At 34.0% G+C, this 27,842-nt stretch overlaps 1 protein-coding gene across 5 annotated transcripts; it reads right to left on the bottom strand.

The window, feature by feature from the left end:
- Positions 1 to 220: 220 nt before the first annotated feature.
- On the bottom strand, positions 221 to 27,493 carry LOC125833263 (probable DNA primase large subunit). Of its 5 annotated transcripts, XM_049512411.1 has the most exons (20): positions 23,342 to 23,477; positions 14,876 to 14,937; positions 14,695 to 14,798; positions 14,533 to 14,614; positions 14,400 to 14,459; positions 14,231 to 14,285; positions 14,124 to 14,143; positions 12,979 to 13,062; positions 8,752 to 8,816; positions 8,107 to 8,155; positions 7,973 to 8,020; positions 7,796 to 7,885; positions 7,569 to 7,628; positions 6,630 to 6,689; positions 6,096 to 6,170; positions 5,503 to 5,588; positions 1,162 to 1,255; positions 978 to 1,085; positions 606 to 675; positions 445 to 509 (listed from the first exon to the last, which is right to left on the bottom strand). In XM_049512411.1, exons 1-19 carry the CDS (start codon positions 23,475 to 23,477, stop codon positions 634 to 636), a joined length of 1,380 nt encoding a protein of 459 aa, XP_049368368.1. In that variant the 3' UTR covers positions 445 to 509; positions 606 to 633. The 5 variants fall into 5 exon arrangements, with proteins under 5 accessions (XP_049368372.1, XP_049368368.1, XP_049368371.1 ...); XM_049512415.1 differs by lacking the exons at positions 14,533 to 14,614; positions 14,695 to 14,798; positions 14,876 to 14,937; positions 23,342 to 23,477 and adding exons at positions 24,975 to 25,056; positions 27,255 to 27,358; positions 27,438 to 27,493 and having other exon boundaries at positions 221 to 509; XM_049512414.1 differs by lacking the exons at positions 14,533 to 14,614; positions 14,695 to 14,798; positions 14,876 to 14,937; positions 23,342 to 23,477 and adding exons at positions 22,860 to 22,941; positions 27,255 to 27,358; positions 27,438 to 27,478.
- Between the last annotated feature and the right edge of the window lie 349 nt (positions 27,494 to 27,842).

Below are 27,842 nucleotides of genomic sequence, written 5' to 3'. Positions count from 1 at the left end.
AATGTGTAATTTCTAGAGAAACCTCAAAATAGTTCCTTAACTTTAGGTTAAGACTCAAAGTGACCATCGGATTTTTACTAATAGGCCCTTAAAGATAAGGGACTATTTTATGCTTTTTCTCAATTTCTACCATAAAGACTCATAACGTATAACTTCTATCATGGATATTGCAATAATAAAGAGGGGGGAAAAGAAGAGAATTATACATCTGCAGATCTACTGAGTAGAGAAATAAGAAAGAAGGCAAGGGTAAAGAGAGTGTCACATCACCTTCCTCCAGATATTTATAGATATAGATCTGAACAGGATCGAATTAATACAAGTTACAGACTTACAAGTCCACTAATGCTTTAAAACAATAGGATTGCATGGAAAAGTTGTATCTGGTGATTCAACTGCTTTCCCTTTTTATTAACTTCTTTGGACAAAAAAGGCATCAGCTCTTCTTTATAGTTAGTCCTGCATGGTCTCTTTGGATTCTTGCAGGTGCGATTCAACCAGATCTTCCACTGCAGTTTCATGGGATGTTCATGAAAGGAAAATAAATATGGAAACGAAGAAAATACAGTAGAATTCTACAGAATTTTATCATAGACAAGACTCACACAAGGGAGGCAACACGTCTATACTGCCCTACATTGAAGCTGTTGTTCCTTTTGGGTTGCTGGAACTCTTCTGAAAGTTGATTAACCGCAAAAATAAGATACATACTAAGGCATGATGTATAATGTGAAAAGCCATGTGCCCACTGAAAGGGCCACAATATTGAGGCAAGTTAGTCAAATAATAAAGAAGCATTTCTCCAACACCAAATGCATTCGGCATCATACTTCTTCCTAAAGCAGGTAATGGAAACAAAGGAAAAATATTTTATCACATCGCATGATTAATTATACCACCAAATCCATAATCACAAATTCACAATGACAAAGATAACCTTTACAAACCTTCTTAGTATTACTCCATGAAGAATTTACCTGTGATTCCAAGATCCTCTGACTGTCATTGTAGTACTGATTTGGATGGTTAACCCCAGCATCACAAGATGAGCCATGAACAGCTTCAAAGGTCAAAGTGCATGCCAACTGCACAATTTTACAATCACAACATATGAAATAAGGTGACATAAAGCAGTGATAATTCATCAAATTATGCACCAACCTGATAATGTCTATTTCGGACTTTGTCTATCACATCCTCCAGTGCTCGATTGCCTACTCTCATCCTGGTCAGAGCAGTTCTCAGATTCTCCTCACTGTTGAAGCAAATTTGGCAAGCCAATAAGGTAAAAGCTAATTGATAGTCTCTATCATAAAGCGAAAGGCACCTCTTCTGTTTCTTTTACTGGTTCAATCTTTGAAACATAGAACAATTTGAAGATAATATCACTATTAAATTGCTTTTCACTTTTCCTTACTAATCAACTTCAGTTTCTGTCTCGACAGGATAACATGGAGACAATACCTAGTCATAGATAGTCTTGTTGGATGGTACAACATGCAAAAAGAATTTTGTAAATATTTAAGGCAGGCAACCTATATTATCTTTCAGTTCATGCATAGAACTACGGGTCCAAAAGATAAATGTGAATGTGCTATTAAAAAAAGAAAAACATGGAATCTCATAAAGGAATTAGAGATTAAAAAAGAAAGTAAACAAACAAAATTCAAAGAGATACCCCTTCGGGGGTGGCCCAGTGGTTTGGGCTTGGGACTTCTATGTTGGAGGTCTCAAGTTTGAAACCCCTTGCCAGCGAAAGCAAGGGGCTTGCCTTCTGGGTTGAGCTCGTCGCACCAGGCTTGCTTATTGTGGGTTACGTCTCCTATGTAGTTTGCGAGCTATTGCATAGGAGCAGGAATTTTACCATGTGCGCACCCAAAGGGTAGCGGCTGCAGGTTTCCCTTGTCATAAAAAAAAAAAAAAATTCAAAGAGATTAAAGATAAAGGGAATTTGGTGAAATTTGTGGTGTTAGAATAGTACTAGGTATATACAATCCTACTTAGAATAGACATAGGAATAGGACTATTTTTTCATATTTAATTTGTGTAGCACCGTGCCATCTTTCCGGTAACTACCTTTGTATAATCAATTTGTGTAGTACTGTGCCATCATTCTAGTGACTATTTTCTCATATTTGATTTGTGCTAGTGATTACTTTTTCATATCCTATATGTATAGCACCGTGCCATCCTTCTGGTAACTACTTTTTTATATCTGATTTGTGTAGTGTCGACTTTGTCGTGCATCTCTCCGAACTATTTTTCATATTTAATTTACATAGTATCGTAAATTTTTCCGAACTACTTTCTCATATCTGAGTTGCATGGCATTGTGTCTTTTCGATGACTCCTCAGATTTGATTTGCGAAATTCCATTCGTCTTTCCGGTGACTCCTCAAATCTGATTACCATAGGGTTATGACATCATTTCAACCCTACCCATATTATTTCTCTTTTTCAATAGGGTCATGCCATCAATTCGACCTTTCCTATATAATTTCTATTTTCTAGTTGGGTCGTGCTATCATTCCGACCCTACCCATATAATTTTATTTCTTAGACTTTGACCACTTTAAACCATCAAATCTAATACTCCAACATATGAGCATGTTCCGACCAATTTTTCGGTGACTTATTTAATATTGACTCTTCTATTGATTCCAACACGATCCATATACTTTATATCAAATTTTGAGCACTTCACGGCCACCATTGCATTGTGAAGAAGTCTATATGGAGAAACCACCTAATTTTGTTGCTCAAGGGGAGTTTAGTAGCCTTGTATGTCGATTACGTAAGTCACTCTATGGTCTAAAACAGTCTTTGCAAGCTTGGTTGGGGAAGTTCAACACTATAATTTTATTACTCTTTGTTTTATCGGCATTATGCATCAAATTCAGTATTTCATGAGAAGACTAAGCACATTGAGATTAACTGTCAATTTTGTGAAGTCGAGTGATCAACTGGCAAATATCTCACCAATATCCTCATCGGTCGTCGTATTAGTTACATTTGTAACAAGCTAGATACATTTGATTTGTATGCACTAGCTTGAAGGGGAGTGTTGGAATAGTAATAGGTATATACAATCCTACTTAGAATAGGAATAGGAATAGTATATAGTGTCTTTGCTTAGAAAAGGATTGTATTATAGTGTCCTAGTTGGAAAAGATGTCTATTGTAGTGTCTATAAATAGGGTCTCTCTATAATAATGTAGAGACAACAATTCAATAATATTTTTTCCTATATTTCTCACAGTGGTATTATATTTCTAAGGCCAACACTCAATATCCAAGCAAGACACATTGTATTATCTAGGAATTAAGTGCAAGTTTGTGTAGTGAAAAAAGTTGTGACTATTGACTATTGTCCTACAAACCTAAGATAAACATATTGATACAAGGATCTCAATCCAACAAGTCCAAAAGTTTTTTAAAAATAATAGAACTGAGTCACTGACAGATAATAATGTCTTCTATCGCAAGTGTTGAGAATAGAATTAAATAAATAAAAATTTGTTTACTCTAACAACTTAAGCTTTTAGATGAGATGGTCATGCGCTTCGACATGGTATCAGAGTCGAACTCATCCTAATTCTTGATTTATCCGATGTTAGACACCCTATACTTGGACTATATTGTCCACACTCCAATTGGCAAAAGGGGATGTTGAGTCCCATATTGGTGGTGGGATGGATACTTGATCTCCCTATATGGTCTTGGATAGTCCTTACCTCATAAGCTAGCTTTTAAAATTCAGTTAGACCCAATGCCTATTTTCTTATCATGGTAATAGAGCAGGCAAAAGTGCTAAATTTGAGTCTCGCTGTCACTCATTATCAAAAAGAATTCCACGTGCCTAACCCACAGAGGCCAGGGGCATGTTGAGAATATAATTAAGTAAATAAAATTGTGCTATCTAACACAATTTAAGTTTTTAGATGAAATGATCATACACTTCAACAGAACATTTAAGCAAATATTTATGGTCGACAACCAATAGCTTGCACTAACATAACTATAAAATGAGTTTATCTTCTATGATGTAGTTCTCATGTTCAAGATACATAAAATGGTGTCCAACCCAAGGGCGGAGCTACAATGGGTTGAGGGTGTTCAATTGACACCCTTCGTTGGAAAATTATCCGGTGTATATAGATAAAATATTGTTTAGTATGATTATATATTAAGTTTTGGACACCCTTGCAACAACTTGATGAGTAGCTCAGTGGTAGAAGCTCTCCTTGAAAAGTAAAGGTTGTGTGTTGTTCGTGTGTTTGCAGGTTCGATTCCTGCAAGTTGTTATTTTATTTTTCAAAATATCTGACTCTTTAAAATAATAATAATTTATTATTTTCTATATCTATTAATTAAGTAATTATAATAATTAATAAATTTGTTATTTCTGAATTGTTATTTATTAAAATAATTATTAATTAGTGATATAAAATATAAAATATATAAAAATGAATAAATATATCAATTATTGATTCTACTCGATGTTCTTATGTCTCATTGCTATCATTACCTTTGTAAAAACTTAACAGTATTTTTTTAAACTGTTTGTTCACTTTATATTTAATTAAATATGATCGATTAGTTACACATTTTGATTTTTAAAATTTTGGAGCATTCATTCCACACAAAAAAAAATCAATCACTAATAAGACATAGTTTGACTTATGAAAATTTTTGGCACATCCATTTTTCAAAAAAAAAAAAAATACTTACAACTTGGACACCCTTCCTGAAAATCGTGGCTACCCCATTGGTCCAACCCTCCATAAGACTTGAACACTCAAAGGTACTAACTACAACTGCTCATTACAAGAATCAAGAATTTAGTATCTAATCGAGGAGATGGGATTTTTCTTTACTTGGGGATAGGTAATGAAGCTGGAAATTCCACCTTTTCTAAACCTTGATATTGATTAAGCTCTCTTGAACTTCCTAAATGGTCTCAATTCTATTTAACATGGATTAAGGATTTAATTGTTTTTCTTTTTCTTTTTGGCACTCAGTGAAGCACACAAGCAAGAATAATCCAAACTCACACTGGGAAGGCCTACCATTCAAGCAAAATGCTTGCTCCCAGAACTATCAACTGGGTTTTTCTCTCTTTTTCTTTTTCTTTTGGTAGGAATTGGACTTCCTAGAAACTTACAACTATGCATTAACCCATACAACTTCCTAAAAACTTAGATGTCCAAAATATCTGTTAGCAAATTACAGGATAATAAGAAGTTGTGCTTAATCAGTGACAGCCTGGAAGACCTCATTATCTCATCATGTTGCATCAAGAACATGCTACAGCCTACACATCATGCAGATGGAAGCAAACACATGAAAAGTCACTTGGCAGAGATGAAAGAAGCGATCGGAAAGTTAATTTGTCTCAGAGCGTCAGGAATAAACATGGGCAATGAGCATCTCATGTTGTATAAAAGCAACAATTGCTCAGTTCAGTGAACAAGATCAAATGCAACAGAAGATCAGTCTGACCTGAAATGACGATATGGACAGCCATGGTGATCTCCAACTCCAGGAGTTGATGATATAATCTTTTGACAAGAATAAGGTGTGTAATCCTGCACTCTTGCAAGAAAGTAATACGGGTCGTTTAGAAATCGAAGGGAGAAAAGAATGCAAAATCTCAACCAAAAAAAGAAAAAATAGCACAAGATGTAGAAATATTCGCTCTCTTATTTTCAGTCTTTACATTTATCAGCAGAATCTTGAAACTATTCCAATGTTCTATGCTGACTCATGGGCATTCAAAGGAACAGAGAACTCGAAAGAAGACGGACAAAAGTCATTTTCTTCTGCTTTTTTCCTGCTTAAAAGAGAGAACAGAAGTGAAAGTTGATATCCAGAACTAGAAGAATTTGTTCTTTTTGTATTTCTTCTCTTGGTTGTTTCAGACATTAGAGCTCTTTTTCATGTGTTACATTTGTTTTTTTTTTTCGTAAGGTACTTCTCAGTTATAATACAGAATAGAATGTTCCAGCTTCCATCACAACTATGGAATATCAAATGCATAGACATTCTCACGAACTCTACATTTTCTGCAGTGCAACTTCAAATAAGTTACTTACCGTTCTCTTTCCTTCTTTCCCATAGTTGTGTCTTATGCTGTATGCATATTCTTTATCAAATCTTTCAGCACCAACCTACAAGAAAAATTTATGCACTTAATTTTCCAGAGAAAATGAACACATCTGAGACCACCTTCTTCAGAAGGTGGAAGCCATATCATCTGACAACCTTTCTTATCATTTGTTCACAGTCTATTCTCTCCTTATCCATAGTGGTAAATCTATTTCTAGCTAAGACACAAATATAGCATGTACAAGGAAAACTGAGGGCAACTCTTCTCCACAGTGCTTCTTGCCTCTAATAGCTTGCTCATGTTTGGACATGTTCAGTCCATTACATTCGACAGAGGAAAACACTTGCAATGACACAAATATAGCATGTACAAGGAAAACTGAGGGCAACTCTTCTCCACAGTGCTTCTTGCCTCTAATAGCTTGCTCATGTTTGGACATGTTCAGTCCATTACATTCGACAGAGGAAAACACTTGCAATGTGTAAAAAAATAAATACATAGAGCACTAAATACTGCTTACTTTTCGGGAGAACTCAGCTCTCCAGAATGCAAGGGCATCATCCAACTTCAATCCAACACCCTACAAATAAAGCAAAACACTGTCAAAGAATGAAAAGTGAAGAATTGATTCTTAGGATAGCTCATTGAGAGAACCTCAAACTAATACTCATGTTCTTGTAGATATCCACGTGCTTCAACCAAAGAATCTGTAACTCTAAACAAATTATTGACAAGAAGAGAGCCCTAATAGAACAAAAGAGAACTTCATGACTCTTTTCTTCGTTTTTCCTCTTAACTTACTTTCTTTCTTGACTGATCAAAACTGTAGGATAAAAATTGTTCTATACCACTAAGCCTATTTCCTATTTTTTAAAAGCAATTACTTCTTAACCTCATCCAGAACCATTTCTTTGACCACCTTCTAGCTTTGGTAAATCCTTTTGCTTTTTATTCTTCACATCTTTCTCTCTGGAAGGCATATATTTGACCAGAATCCTTGAATGCATAGTTTGTGTTTATCAAATTATTAATCATCCATTTTCTATTATGTCATGTGCAATAGCTAGCACATGTTGTTCAATAACAAAGAACGTCTGTTGGAGCATTCCTATTTGCAGAAAATTTCTAAATTCAGTTGTATTGAGTTTCCTTTTTGTATAAACAATTGGAAAGCAATAATATATTGTCATAAATAACCCCAATCCCCCCTCCCCCAAACCAATAAAGAGAGAGGAACGACTGCATGAATACGATTCAACATCGATGAATCACCTAGAAGGAAAGTTTGTGATTTATTTTGGTGTAAATCAAAGACAAAAATGAATATAATGGATTGCTATACAGCGGAATAAAATATGTGAGTGCTCGGTGCAATGAAGTTCCATTAATCCTGTTATCACATCTAAAAAAATAGTTCAATTATTTTAGGCAAAATCCTCATCAACCCTGATAATATAACCTTGAGAAATAGACCAAGTTGCATCCTCCCTCCATGCTTCAGATGATGATCCTCTCGTAGCTGCAATAATTCATAAACCATAGTGAAGGCGAACTTTTTGGAAAAGAAGGTGCAGTACCAAACCATCATAACTGCTTAAAAGTACAACAATTAAGAGATAATATGACAGTAAACCCTAAAAGGAACATACGATGTTACTGAACTTAGTTTCTTGATCAACTTCTAACCTTTTCGAAAAGATGACGCATACATAGAGGGAATGAACTCTTAGCAATCTGGTCAATGTCTTTTAGTGATATTTCTGCATGTTCTCTCGACTGAAACAAAGGTTGGATTAGTCAAGTGAACGCAACAAGAACGTTGCAACTGCAGAAGTAGATGATAATAAAGGAGCTCTAAACCACCTGGCTATAATCAGGACCCAGGTAACTTGTGGATAAGGCTTCAATAATCTAAAATATTGAAGGGAAGTTAGGTTTAGACATTAAGGAACATAAACAATCTTTGAGTGCAACTTCAAAACTAGCTCAATACTCACAGGAACCAAACGGTCCTTCTCCTGTTCTCTGATCATCGAGGTCCATTTTCTGAAATCAGTAAACTGAAACTTCTAAATATCTAATGATGGAACACAAGTTTTAACTTTAAAAGGAGTAAATAGATAAAATTCCAAAAGCAACATGCTAGATGAAATGTCAGATGAACTCAACAACACATAGTCAGCTTAATGAGTTCCTGATATAGAAGAAATCTGACCGATGACAAATGTGGTCTCTCTAAACCATCAACTCAGATATAAGAAAAGCAAGAGAAAATGAGAAACCTGACGCACAAAGTGGAAATGCACATGCTAATGACTAGAGGCTTACAAATAAAGCAGTAAACAAATCAATTATCTTTGTTGTCTGATATATTGTTTATTCTTGGATGAGAAGCTGAACGAATTTGTTCAGCGATCCAGTTTCTAATGTGACATGCTCAACTAATTTGAAGCACTGCAGTCATTGAGAATCAAGTTCCGGAAAGGATAATTTCATTTTTACGACAAGAAATCAGCTTGAAACAAAGTTTAAAATAGTGAAAATAAGAGAAGTTACTTTCAATAATTGTTATTTTTAAGATGTTGCTTATCTAAGAATGGGTATGCTCATCTTTCCATGAAGACCAAAACTGGGCAACCAACCTGTTTGTCAGCACTAGTGCTTTCGAAAGATGACTCCGAAACTGCGTGATAACTAGTGAAACCACCTGCAAGAATAAGCTATGTCACAGGAATTGGTATATTGATATTAACATATTCATTTGGATGCTTCTGTGAGAAATATAGGAGAAATATATTATTGAAATTGTGTATCTACATTATTACATTGAGACCCTATTTATAGACACTACATTGGACTCCTTTTCAAATTAGGATTCATATTCCTATCCATATTCTTATTCTAAGTAACACTACCCCTCAAGCTGGTGCATACGAATCATATGTACCTAGCTTGTTACAGATACAATTACTACGAGGACCGGTGAGAGACTTGGTGAAGATATTTGCAAGTTGATCATTCGACTTAACAAATTTTGTAACAATATCTCTTGAGAGTATCTTTTCTCTGACAAAGTGACAGTCAATCTCAATGTGCTTAGTCCTTTCATGAAACACTGGATTTGATGCGATATGAAGGGCCGCTTGATTATCACACACAAGTTCCATTGGACTGATTTCGTCAAATTTTAGGTCTCTGAGCAGCTGTTTGATCCAAACTAGCTCACAAATTGTTGCAGCCATTGCTCAATATTCTTATTTTGCACTAGATCGAGCAACCACGCTCTATTTCTTACTCTTCCAGGACACCAAACTACCTCCTACTAAAACACAATATCCTGATGTCGAACGTCTATCGGAGGGTAATCCTGCCCAATCAGTGTCCGTATATCCAGTGATATGCTCATGGCTTTGATAGTAGTCATTTACCAGGAGCTGACTTTATATGTCGCAGAATACAAACAATTGCTTCCCAATGACTATCACAAGGGGAAATCATAAGCTGACTTACAACACTCGCAGTAAAAGAGATGTCAAGTCTAGTCACTTTAAGATAATTCAGCTTTCCAACCACCCATCTATACCTTTCAGGATTACTGAGTGGCTCCCCTGTCCTGAAAGGAGTTTAACATTCGAATCTATAAGAGTGTCAATGGGTCTACATACCATCATTCTTGTCTCATCAAGAATGTCTAAGGCATACTTGCGTTAAGAAATAACAATACCTGATCTAGACTGAGCAACCTCAATACCTAGAAAATACTTCAACCAAGAAATGCTTAAAGAGATGTAGCTTCAAATGAGTGATACCATCTTGATCGTTGCCAGTGATAACAATATCATCAACATAAACAACAAAATAAATAAACAATTTTGTGCAGAATGCCGATTAAACACAGAGTTATCAGCTTCACTATGAGTCATACCAAACCACTATGTTATGTCCCTCTAGACTCTGTTCTTTATGTTCCTGGTTCTTCTTTTAATCTAGCATTTGTTAGTCGTTTAGCGCGTGCCCTACATTGTGGCATAACCTTGTTTGATGATTCTTTTCTCACGTAGGACAGCAGTACGGGACAGATGAGTGGCACAGGACATGAATCACAAGGCCTTTACTATCTAACCTCTTCAAATTCCTTCACAGCAAGCTCCAATACAGATCCTCCAGCCCTTATTCACAAACCTTTTGGACACCTGAGTTTATCCAAGCTACAGATGATGGTGCCTAGTTTATCCACATTAGATTGTGAGTTATGTCAACTTGGGAAACACATTCGTGCTACATTTACACATATTAGTAAGAGTCGTTCAATGTCTATTTTTTCATTAGTTCATTCTGTTATTTGCGGTCCTAGTAGAGTCGGTTCACCCTTAGGTTTTCGTTATTTTGTTAGTTTCATTGATGATTATTCAAGATGCACTTGGGTTTTCTTAATGAAAGATCGTTCCGAGTTATTTTCTATATTCAAAAGTTTCTTTGTGAAATACAAAATCAGTTTGGTGTTTCCATTCGTACTTTTCGTAGTGATAATGCCTTAGAATGCTTATCCTCCCAATTTCAAAAATTTATGACTCACCGAGGAATTATTCACCAAGCTTCTTGTCCTTGCACCCCTCAATAGAATGGTGTGGGAAAAAGGAATAATAGACATATCATTGAGACAACTTGCACTCTCCTCATTGAATCCCATGTTCCGTAGCGTTTTTGGGGTGATGCAATCCTTGCATCTTGTTATTTGGCTTTTCCAACCCCTTTTGGTTTTGTTTGGATCCAATTGGCCAAAGTAATAGCAAGAAGAGATTGTGAATAAACAATATCAGACAGAGATGATATGTTACCAGAAATATGATCAGAAGCGCCCGAGTCCATGACCCATGATCCGAGAGTACTAGACTGTGAAACACAAGCATAAGTATTATCCGCAACATGAACATTAGGCTGAGTAACCGAGGCTACTTGTGGAGATGTTTGCTTACTTGCTTGATACCGAAGGAACTCATCATATTCTGCCTGAGCAATATGAGCATTATTAGGTGGTCGTTTGGTTTTGTTTGGATCCAATTGGCCAGAGTAATAGCAAGAAGAGATTGTGACTAAACAATATCAGACAGAGGTGATATGTTACCAGAAATATGATCAGAAGCGCCCGAGTCCATGACCCATAATCCGAGCATACTAGATTGTGAAACACAAGCATAAGAATTACCCGCAATATGAACATTAGGCTTAGTAACCGAGGCTACTTGTGGAGATGTTTGCTTACTTGCTTGATACGGAAGGAACTCATCATATTCTGCCTGAGCAAAATGAGCATTATTAGGTGGTCGATCAGGCTGAGCAACAGATGCTACTTGTGGAATGGAGATGTTTGCTTAATTGTGCGATTTCAAAGGGACTTATTATATTCCTTTATAGCAATAGGATCATAACTCGATGGTGGATCATACAAAGTAGGACATATGTCACAAGTGTGTCCAAGCTTATGACAATAACTACACTTGAATCGAGATCTTCCAAAAAGACCTCCTCCTCGCCAATTCTCCATAGGCTAATATATTCGTTTGTCTATGATTTGAGATGCCAAAATAGAGGAGTCAATGGTGAATGATGAAACTACTTTGTTGTTGGGATGCGCGGCTAGACGAAGTAGACAAGAAAATAATTCATCAATTATAGGTACGGTAGGACTAGCTAAAATCTGATCACGCCCTGAATCATGGTCAGGGTGAAGTCCAACAAGTGTAAGAACTAGAAACAACGTTTGTTTGTGCTTTTGTTGTTTGTTCACATTCGTAGTGACGGGCATCAACATTTCAAATTCCTCCATAACTGCTTGTACCTATCCCAAGTAGACATCAAATTCTTGTTTCTTTAAATTGGTCATTCTAGATATTACATCATAGAATCGAGATATATCATTAGTATTTAAAGCACGAGCCCTTTCCCAAACTAAATAACATGTCTAGGATGGGCGAAACATGGGCATTAACTTAGAGTCGATAGATCGCCATAAAAGACTACATAATTGAGCATCAACCTTCTCCCATTGTGCTTTGGCTTTATCATCTACCTCACTAACCTTTGCCTTTTCATCTACCACACTAGCATTGTTGATTAAGTGATCTTGGGCGCCTTGGTCCTTGCACCACAACTCAACCGAAGAACCCAAGCTAAATAGCTTGAGCTTCCCATTAATGGTTCGGTAGTGATCATAGCACTTGAAATTCCTATATTCTTGGAGCCAAAAATATCAATTTCGAACGACATATTGTGAAATAAGAATTATTTTTTTTTGATAACCGAGAAATCCGTTTGTGACCAGCCCTTTGGACCAATCACAACCTTCTAAGAAGAAGTAGTATTTTGGGGACCTGAATCTGATTTCTGGAATGGCTGACTGCTAGAACTGGAATTGGAACTGTTGGAAATAAATCTGACTGCCGGAAAAAGAGATCCGATCACCAAAAACTGATCTGGAATCAAGAAAAAAATTATATGGTCAGCCTCGAAATTAAGAGGCGACCCCACAGGAAAAAAGAAAATTGCTGAAAAACACTACCAAAAAATGTTATCTTCTCGGGCAGCAATTCAGGTCACCGGAAAATTGCATAATGACGGCTGATTTAATTTCTCACCATTGTTCTGATACCATGTGAGAAATATAGGAGAAATATATTATTGAAATTGTGTATCTACATTATTACATTGAGACCCTATTTATAGACACTACATTGGACTCCTTTTCAAATTAGGATTCCTATTCCTATGACTCTTTTTCCAATTAGGATTCCTATTCTTATCTCTATTCTAAGTAGGATTTATATATTTATTCATATTCTAACAGCTTCCATAAAAATACAACGAACTACCTGATTCATGGCGATATATGCATTCCCTTTTTGAATAAATACTCGTCGACCTGCCACAAGCTCTGGCACCTCCTCAAATGGAACCTTGAGTTATTAAAACCAAAATAATATAAGAGAAAACTCAACCAGAACCTCCTAAAGCAAAATCTCATTCAAACAAGATAAACAGTCCTTTTTGATACTTTATTTTCCTAGCATAATATAATTGACAACCTGTCTTATAGTTCCTACTGAGCCAATCATGAAAAATGTTCAGCCACATCAAGAGGTCTACACTCAAAATCGTAGCCACTTCTATTTCTTACAATCCCCAACAAGCATGCTGGTCAAACCAAAGAAGTTTCTTAAGCAAATTGATCTGTCGATTCATACACATATAGCTATTAGGCAACAATTCTTTCAATTCTGAAATGGAAGTATACAAGTATAATATGGTCAACGACATCTTTCTTTTGCACTCCTCTACTTAGATGTTCATGCAGACCCATTGTTGTCTTGGCTGATGTTGCTCAGGCTTAAGTATGGGTATACTTAAGCCTGAGATGTTCATGCAGACCCATTGTTGTCTTGGCTGATGTTGCTCAGGCTTAAGTATGGGTATACTGGTGCAGAACAAGAGGTTAGGTTCTTCATTACATAAAATTTAGTATTCGGAGGTATGAATCTCAGAGTGGGCAAGGATGCTGGGGTACGGCGAATAAATGGGAATTATGACATTTATACATACGTATCGGATCAATTAAAAGTTGTTGAGCTAAAACTATTAAATTTAATACATTATAAATACCTGATATTATTTTATTTTTTTATTTTTTATTTTTCAATCTCAAAAAAAAAAATACCTGATATTCTATTCATAAGATATCCCATGTATAGCAAAGTGTTCATACTTTATATGAATAGATGCCACAACTCAAAAATAAAGCCAAATACCCAATCAATCTACATTTCTTGGTCATAGATGTAACCAAAGTACCCAAAATAAGTTGACCAAATTTGGTGAGGATCCCACACCCAAAGCCTATCAGATCTACTTGGGTGCAGCAGAAATTTTAAAGGGGCCCAAGCTACATAGCTATTGGCTCCTTTATTACTTCCATTTTCTTTTACCAGGGGGTTAAGCATTGCAAAAGTCAAGAGCATACCTTGTAATAGATAGCATCAGCTGCAAATAATCAAAATCATGAAGTTAATGACTTAAATAGTATCAAAATAGACGTTCACGATTGGAATTACAAAAGAGTACTACTACTTGTAATAGGTTGGCCTATGGCGCGTGCAACTTGGTTCAATTTTTCCTTCACACTCTGCATCATAAGCAAGATAGGCGTAAATAAAATATGCATCACCAATATATTGCCGAAAAGTAAAACTTCAATGTAGTGGTATTAAGAAAAGAAAAATCTTTTTAAAATATTTACCTCATATTCAGCAGTGGTGACAGCTTTGTATGGAAGATCAAACTCTGCCATTAGCGCTCTCTGCGTCCAAATTTATTATATCACAAACAATAAGCATAAAGATGTTGTGAGAGGAATAGAAAATGTGGCAAACCTGAATTTCAGAAGGTTCATCGCGGAAACGGTAACGAAATAAGGTAGTTTCAATTGAAAGAAACCATTTTCTTAACTCCTCCCTAAAAGATTAAGTTATATATATTAAAGAATGGATTGTTAGAATTATGGAAAATGGAAAAAGGCAAAAAATGGTACTCACGTCCTGCAATAAACAAGTCGCAAAACAAAATGTGAAATTATGTCCTTATTAAGGAGCTCAGATGAATGTTGATGCCTCATATTTGTTTTCCACAGATCCAACACCTAATTTTGAAAGCAGTAAGATAAATTCAATTGTAGAATGTAGAAAGAAATAAAATATACTACTAAAATAGAGTTACCAATTTCTCCATTTCATCGGGCTTCTTTCCTCTAGACAAAGCATCCGAAATACCTTTAAGAACTGGATTGAATTAAGAAAAACAAAATTAGTAAGCGCAGAGGAAGGAAATGAGATCTGAAAGTTTATGGTTTGAGTACCTCGGAGGCGATCAATGGGGTAAAGCTCAAAATCTTCAAGACGGACTTCAAGTGGAGGGGCAGAGCGATAGAGAGGAAGTGTTGAACCGACGCCGGTGGACACCAAAGATTTCCTCCGAGACCTTACCGCTTCCATCCTTTCCTATCAGTTTCCTTCAACACAATAATGTTATATGAGTATGAGTAAATGGGTCCAAGTACAAAATGGCGGGAAACATTTCCCTCCCCTTTCGGCCTCTAGGCCCATTCATTATCCGTTTTATTCAATTCTTTTTTCTTTCTTTCTTTTTTATTATTCTTAAAAGTTTATTTTATATATTTTATTTGATTTCATGCAATCTTTTGTATTATCTAATTATGTTTCTTATTTTCATTAGCGTAATTTCATTTGTATTCTAATTTTTAAATTAAAGTAGAATTCATTGTTGAGTAAGGTTATAGACTTACGTTTCCCTTTTCTTCTAAATCATATTTTATGTATGTTATGTTGAAATTTGACATAAGAGTATTATGTGAATTTTTTAAAAAAAAAAAATAGAACTTATGTTATATTTTGAATTTCATTTGTTTTATAATATTAATTTTTTTGTCAAACATGTATTTCATGATGTTCATATAAATCTTACCTTGTACTTTTAATTTTATCATTAATTCAATTGAAATATACTAATTTGAAAAATATAAATCAATTATTTTTTGGTAATATTAGTTAAGAATATATGTTTTTATTAGGCTGATAATTATTATCCTAGTAATTACATCAATTCCAATTACTAAATAGCTTTCCAAACAGGCCCTAAAAGTCTTTGTGGTTGATTTTTGGGGAAACTAAGCAATTGTCCTATAAATATAAATTAATTACAAATACATACCCCTTGCATTGATGTCCCCTAAACAATTACAATAGATGCCCAAGAGATCATTTCGCTTAACTGATAATTAATATATATATATATATATATATATATAATATTGGTATTATAAAGGCTAATATTTTTTTAACTGATATTAAATACATATACTGTATTAAGAGTTATGAGTCTGAGATTCTGACTCATTTGAGGCCTTTCTAGTTCAACAAATAGTGTTTTCAATGACTATTTATGTCGGGCATTTATGTCATTATCTGATGATATTTTACGACTATGAAAACTAAAAGATAAGGCAACGACAAATCTAGGTCAAAACATTGAAAAGAGTGTAAACTCCCAACTGAGAATCGCCTAATACCATGGGCGAATCGCCCAATAGGTATGAACTCCGTCGAAATTGACAGTGTCTAATGATAAAAATCAAGGCAAGTTGGCGAAGAAGGACGACATCACTGATCCTCCAAATGTGAAAAGGCGAGCTAAATTTCACCACCGAAGGTGACAGACTTCTGAGATAAAATGAAGGCTAAATGAGCGAACAAGGTGCACTACTAAAAAAATAGTGAATACCAACCTACAAATACTGACTTCCGAAAGTCGATATTCCCTGAAATACTGACCAAATACCGACTTCCCAGCTTAGGTCGAAAAAAGCTTGGTCGCTTTTCAATACCGACCTCTGGAGGTCGATATTTACCGACCTTTCAAGGTCAGTTTTAATTTTAAGTCGAAAAATTCATTATTTTATTTTTTGACTTCTTGAGGTCACTTTCATATATTTGTTTATTTTTATTTTTATTTTTATTATTTCCGTCTTTTGGATGTCAAAATATTTATTTCTTATATTTTGAAATACCGACATTTAGAGGTCGGTATTAATTAATTTCTAATCTTTAAAAAATTATTTTTAATATTTTCGACCTTTGGAAGTCCGTATATTTTAATTTTTAAATTTCAACCGTTGGAGGTCGGTATTTTGTATATTATATTTTATATTTTTTTACTTTTGATATTCCAACCTCTAGAGGTCTGTATTGTTTATTTTTTATTTTATTTATTTTTTATATTCCGACCTCCAAAGGTCGGTATCGTTTATTTTTTGTTTTATTTATTTTTGAGATTCTGACCTCCAGAGGTTGGTTTTCTGCTACAAAACTGCCAGCAAATTGCTGCAATTTTAGTTGTCCACCTGCATATTTCTACCAATGCAACCCAATAAGTTGCCAACACAATATTTTTCAACATATACATTAATCTTCTTCAAAATAAACTTCATCCAACTTCAAAATAAACTAAATCCAACTTCAAAATAAACAAAAATACGATCAAACAACTTTAACTCTAACTAGTTTTGACTTAATTCCACCAACTAAATCACATTATTTATTTGAACTTATTTAAACAACCAAACAACATTAACTCTAACTAGTTTTGAATTAATTCCACCAACTAAACCACATTATTTATTTGAACTTATTTCAACAACTAAACAGCTTTAACTCTAACTAGTTTTGACTTAATTCCAACAACTAAATCCACCAACTAAACCACATTATTTATTTGAACTTATTTAAACTGCTAAACAACTTTTTAACCCTAACTAGTTTTCACTTAAATCCACCAACTAAACCACATTGCTTATTTGAACTTATTTAAACAACTAAACAATATTAACTCTAACTAGTTTTGAATTAATTCCACCAACTAAACCAAATTATTTATATTAACTTATTTAAACAACTTTAACTCTAACTAGTTTTGACTTAATTCCAACAACTAAATCTACCAACTAAACCACATTATTTATTTGAACTTATTTAAACAACCAAACAACATCAACTCTAACTAGTTTTGAATTAATTCCACCAACTAAACCACATTATTCATTTGAACTTATTTCAACAACTAACTTTAACTCTAACTAGTTTTGACTTAATTCCAACAACCAATTCCACCAACTAAACCACATTATAATTCATTTGAACTTATTTAAACAACTTTTTAATTCTAACTAATTTTGAATTAATTCCACCAACTAAACTACATTGTTTATTTGAACTTATTTAAACAACTAAACAATATTAACTCTAACTAGTTTTGACTTAATTCCAACCACTAAATCCACCAACTAAACCACATTATTTATTTGAATTTATTTCAACAACTAAACAACTTTTTAACTCTAACTAGCTTTGACTTAATTTCAACAACTAAATCCACCAACTAAACTACATCATTTTAAATAATGAGTCAAACTAGCTAGGGCTTAATTAAACTTTATTTGAATTTATTTCAACAACTAAACAACATTAACTATAACTACTTTTGAATTAATTCCAACAACTAAATCCACCAACTAATAGGATCAACTAGTGTTGGTACTTATGATTATCAAACACAGTATTCCTAAATTAAAGCTTAGTATCAACACTAGATGGACACAAATCGATCTTGCAAGAAAATCAATTTTGTCATTAATAGGATCAACTAGTGTTGGTACTTATGCTTAACAAATATATTATTTCTAAATTTAAAGTCAAGTGTCAACACTAGATGGACACAAATTGATCTTCCAAAAAAATCAATTTTGTCACCAATAGGATCAACTAGTGTTGGGTACTTATGTTTAACAAACACATTATTCCGAAATTAAAGCTTAATATCAACACTAGATGGACACAAATCGATCTTGCAAGAAAATCAATTTTGTCATCAATAGGATCAACTAGTGTTGGTACTTATGCCTAACAAACACATTATTCCTAAATTAAAGCTTAGTATCAACACTAGATGGACACAAATCGATCTTGCAAGAAAAACAATTTTGTCATCAATAGGATCAACTAGTGTTGGTACTTATGCTTAACAATTATATTATTTCTAAATTTAAATCTAAGTGTCAACACTAGATGGACACAAATTGATTTTGCAAGAAAATCAATTTTTTCATCAATAGGATCAACTAGTGTTGGTACTTATGCTAAACAAATACATTATCACCTAATTTAAAGCTACGCCAACCCTCGATGGACACAAACAAATTATCACAAAATTAAAGCTAAGTATCAATACTAGATGGACGCAAACACATTATAGAAAACAATTGTACTTGAACTTTAGAAATTTAAACACATTATAGATAACTAATACTGTCTTATTGATTAAAGGTCTCTTTTTTATGGGAGCATGCTGAAATTAGTTTCTGAAATGTTGAGCGCTCGAGGAGGTCAGAAGTTGAGTCCTTATCTATGTGCGCATGTTAGTGGTTTCCATACTTCAAAGGTAAAATGGTTTGACTTGATGCTACTACTTCATGCAGCCTTTCTATTTTCATATGTGCATACATAACATTGGCAGGAGTGACTGAATGTTCTTGCTTCTGCCTTGTTGACCTGAATGGTTCTCCAATAGGACGTGGCTATTTATACCTAAGCTCCACTTGTTAATTCTGAGATTTCTTGTTTGTTTTATCCAGTGGTGTGTTTGTATATCTTTCAAACACAGACGGTCTTTACGTAAAATAAATGCAGAAGAGTGTGCTCAGTAACTTCCATACAACTGACTCTTGGGTAAGATGACTGATGAATGTCACAAATTACTTGGGAATCAGAATGTCTTCTTGTTTCCATACAAAGATTGTTGGAATGAACTCTATTGTTTCAGAGTGTCAGTTTCATATTGAGATAAAGGCTCAAGTGAGTCAAGAGAGAGTCTAGACTCCTAATAAATCTACATTCACGGACATTGTTTCTCCTTCCATCCCAAGTTTGATTATCTAGTTTTGCCAGTCTCATATAACTAGAGCTTAAATAAATTTGAATAGTTTTAGAGTTCTAATATTATAGTTATTTACAGACGTGTTTGAGAAATTGTTGGACCATGTAAACTTCAATTTAGCTTTATTATAAGTACTGTTATGTATGTATGATGATTAATCAAATACCTGGATTACTAGAACTTCGCTGAAGAGGAGAGGAATGGAGATGCGAGGGTCTCACTGTTGTTGTTGTCGTCTTCGATGGGGTTCGCCGGTGATTACCTTGCCTTCGCCGGAGTTGGCTGCTCGCCGGTCAGAGCAGATGGAGCTGCTGTTTGTTGTTGTCGTCCTCACTGGAGCGGAGGAGAAGAGAGAAAGAGGCTCGCCGGTCGGAGCTGGCCGGCGTGGCCTTCGCTTGCTGGCGAGAAGACGGATCGGAGGCGGCGCCCGGTTGCCGGCTGGTTTTCGCGGCTGCTCGCTGGCCGGCGCCGTTCGCTGCTTCGCCTGAGCTGCTAGGAGAATAGAGGAGAGGGAGAGATAGGGGAAGGAGGAGATGAGAGGAAGATGAAGAAAGAAGGATGGCGTAGGGTTTTGGTTCATTTGGTTTATATAATATATAAATAGATAATAAAGAATGAAGATTTGATCTCAGCCTTTGGTTTGAATGATATGGACGATCAAGATTTGATCTTGGATGAACGAATGGCTGAGATTAAAGGATGGGGCTTTTGAGAATTGAATTGATTCAGATAGGCTATAATTGAAATAAGCAAATGGCCATAATTGACATGAAATAGAATTGGATAGGAAGAGGGCTATGAATTAAACAAATTGAACAAATTGAACAAAAGAGGTTATAATTTAAATGATTTAAGGGGAGATTAAAGATGTGTTATTCAATTAATAAAATACTACATATATTAAAATATTTTCATATAAATTAAACACACCTAAATTTAAAAACATTTAAATAAAGTAGTTATTTCGAGTTTAACTATCGATAAATATAATAATTTAATAATAATAAAAATAATTTAATAATAATAATTGATAATTTTGTAAATTAGCGATACTATAATATATAATTTTAGACAAAATCGATTAAGATTTTAAAACTCGTACTATGTTTTAAAATACGTATTTAATTGTAAGTCGGTCAAAATTGGGTGTCAACAATATATATATATACACCTCCTAATTATATAAATTTAATTTTATCGATCAACAAAAGTTTATCAATATCAAATTTAATGTATAAATCTCCTTAAATTGATCATCTGTATTTCTTTAATTGATAATATATTTCATATCTGAAACATTAATATATAAGACTTGATTTGTTAAACTACTGGACGAGTATATAATCAACATATTTCATACTCCGATGAATTATCCTTTACATGTCATTGCCTACAGTATGATCACTACACTTGACATCCATTCAAGATCGAACGTAAAAATCTTGATAGAACTTGCTTTGTATAGTACTTTACGATGTTCTATTGTCTATTTCATAAATGAAAATTTAGTATTATGCACAATAGTAAAATTATGATTAATAGGAATATTTTAATCAAATCGACCTCCGAATGTCGCTTTTATTAAAAGTAATTAGATTAAATAAAAAATATCGACCTCATGAGGTCGGTATCACATTAAATTGTAAGATAAATAAAAAGTAGTCATGTTTATTAAATAATACTGACATAAGGAAGTCGATATTTTATATTAATTTATTTTTGAACTTATATAAAGCCGTCATCCGGATAACGATTTATTTAAAGTTAATTGAAAATATTAATTTATTAATTTTTTGGAAGTCACAATATAAATATTTTAATGAAAATTCATTTAATTACATACTATTTAATTTTACCAATTTTCGGAAGTCGGTATTATAATTTATTTTTTATTTTATTTTACACAAAATCGTCCTCCGGAAGACGATTTAAATAACGTTAATTCAAAATATTTTTCAATTTTGTTTTTTATATTTAATTGAGAAAAAATAGAATATTGTTATTTATTGATTTATTTAATACGGACATCAAGAGGTCAGTTTTTATTGTAATTCATTTTTTCCGGAAAAAATTCCAACCTCCAAAGGTCGGTATTTGATTTTCCCGCTTTTTTTTTTCATAAAAATCGACTCCTTGTAGTTGGTTTTCTAAAGCTTTTTTTATTTTTTATTCTTTTTAACAATACCGACCTCTGGAGGTCAGAAATTACCTACTTCTATTTCAGGTCGGTAATTTCTAGGTCGGTATTCACTTTTTTTTAGTAGTGGTGGTAACCACGATTTGCCGAACATGAAAGGCAGACTCGATCGAGTTCGACAACTGAGTTTTAAACAACTGAAGTATCAAGCCAAGAAAAGGCAAGCTGAAGAATAGAACGGTGATACGCCGATCGTGCTACTCGAAAAAAAGATTTTAGTAAGGCATTGGGTTGATATGTATTTACATGGATGAGATCGAAAGGATATTTTATAATATGGTGTGTTGAGATTGAAAGAAGATTTGTATCGTTGACGATTATCCAGCCTATCCATGATTAGTTAGAATTATTGAGCAAGCACTTGTACCCCCTATTTGATATTGATACAAACTCTCACACCCCTATATTGTCCTTTACTTGTTTGAATCATTGTTTATAGTTATTGTGATAATTGATTTCAAAACCTTTCCTTTAATTTGGTGGAATCATCCACCCATTTGTCCTAATTGCTACAATGAATTGGTTTGCATCTTAATTTCCTAATTGAATTCCTACAAATATATCACTCCTTGTGGTATTCGACCCCGACTCTCTTGTTGACTATTTTTATTGATAGGGATCACTTTCTCACCTAATTATATTCGTGAGTACTTTGAGTTTTATAAATATGACATCATTGTTGGCAAAGTGATGACTAAGAATTCAATTTGTGAACTTGTTTGTTTGTAGTAGAATACATTTATGGTTGGTGTTGTTGTTGTGCCCCATTTGAAGGTAAATAAAATATGCATCACCAATATATTGCCGAAAAGTAAAACTTCAATGTAGTGGTATTAAAAGAAGAAAAATCTTTTTAAAATATTTACCTCATATTCAACAGTTGTGACAGCTTTGTATGGAAGATCAAACTCTGCCATTAGCGCTCTTTGCGTCCAAATTTATTATATCACAAACAATAAGCATAAAGATGTTGTGAGAGGAATAGAAAATGTGGCAAACCTGAATTTCAGAAGGTTCATCGCGGAAACGGTAACGAAATAAGGTAGTTTCAATTGAAAGAAACCATTTTCTTAACTCCTCCCTAAAAGATTAAGTTATATATATTAAAGAATGGATTGTTAGAATTATGGAAAATGGAAAAAGGCAAAAAATGGTAATCACGTCTTGCAATAAACAAGTCGCAAAACAAAATGTGAAATTATGTCCTTATTAGGGAGCTCAGATGAATGTTGATACCTCATATTTGTTTTCCACAGATCCAACACCTAATTTTGAAAGCAGTAAGATGAATCCAATTGTAGAATGTAGAAAGAAATAAAATATACTACTAAAATAGAGTAACCAATTTCTCCATTTCATCGGGATTCTTTCGTCTAGACAAAGCATCCGAAATACCTTTAAGAACTGGATTGAATTAAGAAAAACAAAATTAGTAAGCGCAGTGGAAGGAAATGAGATCTGAAAGTTTATAATTTGAGTACCTCGGAGGCGATCAATGGCGTAAATCTCAAAATCTTCAAGACGGACTTCAAGAGGAGGGGCAGAGCGATAGAGAGGAAGTGTTGAACCGACTCCCGTGGACACCAAAGATTTCCTCTGAGACCTTACCGCTTCCATCCTTTCCTATCAGTTTCCTTCAACACAATAATGTTATATGAGTATGAGTAAATGGGTCCAAGTAAAAAATGGCGGGAAACATTTCCCTCCCCTTTCGGCCTCTAGGCCTATTCATTATCCTTTTTATTCAATTCTTTTTTCTTTCTTATCTTTTTATTATTCTTAAAAGTTTATTTTATATATTTTATTTGATTTCATGCAATCTTTTGAATTATCTAATTATGTTTCTTATTTTCATTAGCGTAATTTTATTTGTATTCTAATTTTTAAATTAAAGTAGAATTCATTGTTGAGTAAGGTTATAGACTTACGTTTCCCTTTTATTGATTTATTAATACCGTAATCAAGAGTTCAGTTTTTATTGTAATTCATTTTTTCCGAAAAAAATTCCAACCTCCAGAGGTCGGTATTTGATTTTTCCTCTTTATTTTTCATAAAAATCGACTCCTTGTAGTCGGTTTTCTAAAGTTGTTTTTATTTTTTATTCTTTTTAACAATACCGACATCTGTAGGTCAGAAATTACCTATTTCTATTTGAGGTCGGTATTCACTTTTTTTTTGTAGTGGTGGTAACCACGATTTGCCGAACATGAAAGGCAGATTCGATCGAGTTCGACAACTGAGTTTTAAACAACTGAAGTATCAAGCCAAGAAAAGGCGAGCTGAAGAATAGAACGGTGATACGCCGATCGGGCTACTCGAAAGAGAGATTTTAGTAAGGCATTGTGTTGATATGTATTTACATGGATGAGATCGAAAGGAGATTTTATAATATGGTGTGTTGAGATTGAAAGAAGATTTGTATCGTTGACGATTATCCAGCCTATCCATGATTAGTTAGCATTATTGAGCAAGCACTTGTTCCCCTATTTGATATTGATACAAACTCTCACACCCCTATATTGTCCTTTACTTGTTTGAATCATTGTTTATAGTTGAATTGTGATAATTGATTTCAAAACCTTTCCTTTAATTTGGTGGAATCATCCACCCATTTGTCCTAATTGCTACAATGAATTGGTTTGCATCTTAATTTCCTAATTGAATTCCTACAAATATATCACTCCTTGTGGTATTTGACCCCGACTCTCTTGTTGACTATTTTTATTGATAGGGATCACTTTCTCACCTAATTTTATTCGTGAGTACTTTGAGTTTTATAAATATGACATCATTGTTGGCAAAGTGATGACTAAGAATTCAATTTGTGAACTTGTTTGTTTGTAGTAGAATACATTTATGGTTGGTGTTGTTGTTGTGCCCCATTTGAAGGTAAATAAAATATGCATCACCAATATATTGCCGAAAAGTAAAACTTCAATGTAGTGGTATTAAGAGAAGAAAAATCTTTTTAAAATATTTACCTCATATTCAACAGTTGTGACAGCTTTGTATGGAAGATCAAACTCTGCCATTAGCGCTCTTTGCGTCCAAATTTATTATATCACAAACAATAAGCATAAAGATGTTGTGAGAGGAATAGAAAATGTGGCAAACCTGAATTTCAGAAGGTTCATCGCGGAAACGGTAACGAAATAAGGTAGTTTCAATTGAAAGAAACCATTTTCTTAACTCCTCCCTAAAAGATTAAGTTATATATATTAAAGAATGGATTGTTAGAATTATGGAAAATGGAAAAAGGCAAAAAATGGTAATCACGTCCTGCAATAAACAAGTCGCAAAACAAAATGTGAAATTATGTCCTTATTAGGGAGCTCAGATGAATGTTGATACCTCATATTTGTTTTCCACAGATCCAACACCTAATTTTGAAAGCAGTAAGATGAATCCAATTGTAGAATGTAGAAAGAAATAAAATATACTACTAAAATAGAGTAACCAATTTCTCCATTTCATCGGGATTCTTTCGTCTAGACAAAGCATCCGAAATACCTTTAAGAACTGGATTGAATTAAGAAAAACAAAATTAGTAAGCGCAGAGGAAGGAAATGAGATCTGAAAGTTTATAATTTGAGTACCTCGGAGGCGATCAATGGCGTAAATCTCAAAATCTTCAAGACGGACTTCAAGAGGAGGGGCACAGCGATAGAGAGGAAGTGTTGAACCGACGCCCGTGGACACCAAAGATTTCCTCTGAGACCTTACCGCTTCCATCCTTTCCTATCAGTTTCCTTCAACACAGTAATGTTATATGAGTATGAGTAAATGGGTCCAAGTAAAAAATGGCGGGAAACATTTCCCTCCCCTTTCGGCCTCTAGGCCCATTCATTATCCTTTTTATTCAATTCTTTTTTCTTTCTTATCTTTTTATTATTCTTAAAAGTTTATTTTATATATTTTATTTGATTTCATGCAATCTTTTGAATTATCTAATTATGTTTCTTATTTTCATTAGCGTAATTTTATTTGTATTCTAATTTTTAAATTAAAGTAGAATTCATTGTTGAGTAAGGTGATAGACTTACGTTTCCCTTTTATTGATTTATTAATACCGACATCAAGAGTTCAGTTTTTATTGTAATTCATTTTTTCCGAAAAAAATTCCAACCTCCAGAGGTCGGTATTTGATTTTCCCGCTTTATTTTTCATAAAAATCGACTCCTTGTAGTCGGTTTTCTAAAGTTGTTTTTATTTTTATTCTTTTTAACAATACCGACATCTGTAGGTCAGAAATTACCTATTTCTATTTGAGGTCGGTATTCACTTTTTTTTTGTAGTGGTGGTAACCACGATTTGCCGAACATGAAAGGCAGATTCGATCGAGTTCGACAACTGAGTTTTAAACAACTGAAGTATCAAGCCAAGAAAATGCGAGCTGAAGAATAGAACGGTGATACGCCGATCGGGCTACTCGAAAGAGAGATTTTAGTAAGGCATTGTGTTGATATGTATTTACATGGATGAGATCGAAAGGAGATTTTATAATATGGTGTGTTGAGATTGAAAGAAGATTTGTATCGTTGACGATTATCCAGCCTATCCATGATTAGTTAGCATTATTGAGCAAGCACTTGTTCCCCTATTTGATATTGATACAAACTCTCACACCCCTATATTGTCCTTTACTTGTTTGAATCATTGTTTATAGTTGAATTGTGATAATTGATTTCAAAACCTTTCCTTTAATTTGGTGGAATCATCCACCCATTTGTCCTAATTGCTACAATGAATTGGTTTGCATCTTAATTTCCTAATTGAATTCCTACAAATAAATCACTCCTTCTGGTATTCGACCCCGACTCTCTTGTTGACTATTTTTATTGATAGCAATCACTTTCTCACCTAATTATTTTCGTGATTACTTTGAGTTTTATAAATATGACATCATTGTCGGGATAGTGATGACTAAGAATTCAATTTATGAACTTGTTTGTTTGTAGTAGAATACATTTATGGTTGGAGTTATTGTTGTGCCCCATTTGAAGGTAAATAAAATATGCATCACACACCAATATATTGCCGAAAAGTAAAACTTCAATGTAGTGGTATTAAGAGAAGAAAAATCTTTTAAAAATATTTACCTCATATTCAGCAGTGGTGACAACTTTGTATGGAAGATTAAACTTTGCCATTAGCGCTCTCTGCGTCCAAATTTATTATATCACAAACAATAAGCATAAAGATGTTGTGAGAGGAATAGAAAATGTGGCAAACCTGAATTTCAGAAGGTTTATCGCGGAAACTATAACGAAATAAGGTAGTTTCAATTGAAATAAACCATTTTCTTAACTCCTCCTTGAAAGATTAAGTTATATGTATTAAAGAATGGATTGTTAGAATTATGGAAAATGAAAAAAGGCAAAAAATGGTAATCACGTCCTGCAATAAACAAGTCGCAAAACAAAATGTGAAATTATGTCCTTATTAAGGAGCTCAGATGAATGTTGATGCCTCATATTTGTTTTCCACAGATCCAACACCTAATTTTGAAAGCATTAAGATGAATCCAATTGTAGAATGTAGAAAGATATAAAATATACCATACTAAAATAGAGTTACCAATTTCTCCATTTCATTGGGATTCTTTCCTCTAGACAAAGCATCCGAAATACCTTTAAGAACTGGATTGAATTAAGAAAAATAAAATTAGTAAGCGCAGAGGAAGGAAATGAGATTTGAAAGTTTATAGTTTGAGTACCTCGGAGGCGATCAATGGCGTAAAGCTCAAAATCTTCAAGACGGACTTCAAGTGGAGGGGCACAACGATAGAGAGGAAGTGTTGAACCGACGCCCGTGGACACCAAAGATTTCCTCTGAGACCTTACCGCTTCCATCCTTTCCTATCAGTTTCCTTCAACATGGTAATGCTATATGAGTATGAGTAAATGGGTCCAAGTACAAAATGGCGGGAAACATTTCCCTCCCCTTTCGGCCTCTAGGCCCATTCATTATCCTTTTTATTCA

This window comes from Solanum verrucosum, unplaced genomic scaffold, assembly GCF_900185275.1.
Source record: "Solanum verrucosum unplaced genomic scaffold, falcon-dt-bn FXZP01000097.1, whole genome shotgun sequence".
Lineage (NCBI taxonomy): Eukaryota > Viridiplantae > Streptophyta > Magnoliopsida > Solanales > Solanaceae > Solanum > Solanum verrucosum.
The sequence above is the reverse complement of the archived record's forward strand: the minus strand, read 5'-3'. Positions and strand labels throughout refer to the sequence as shown.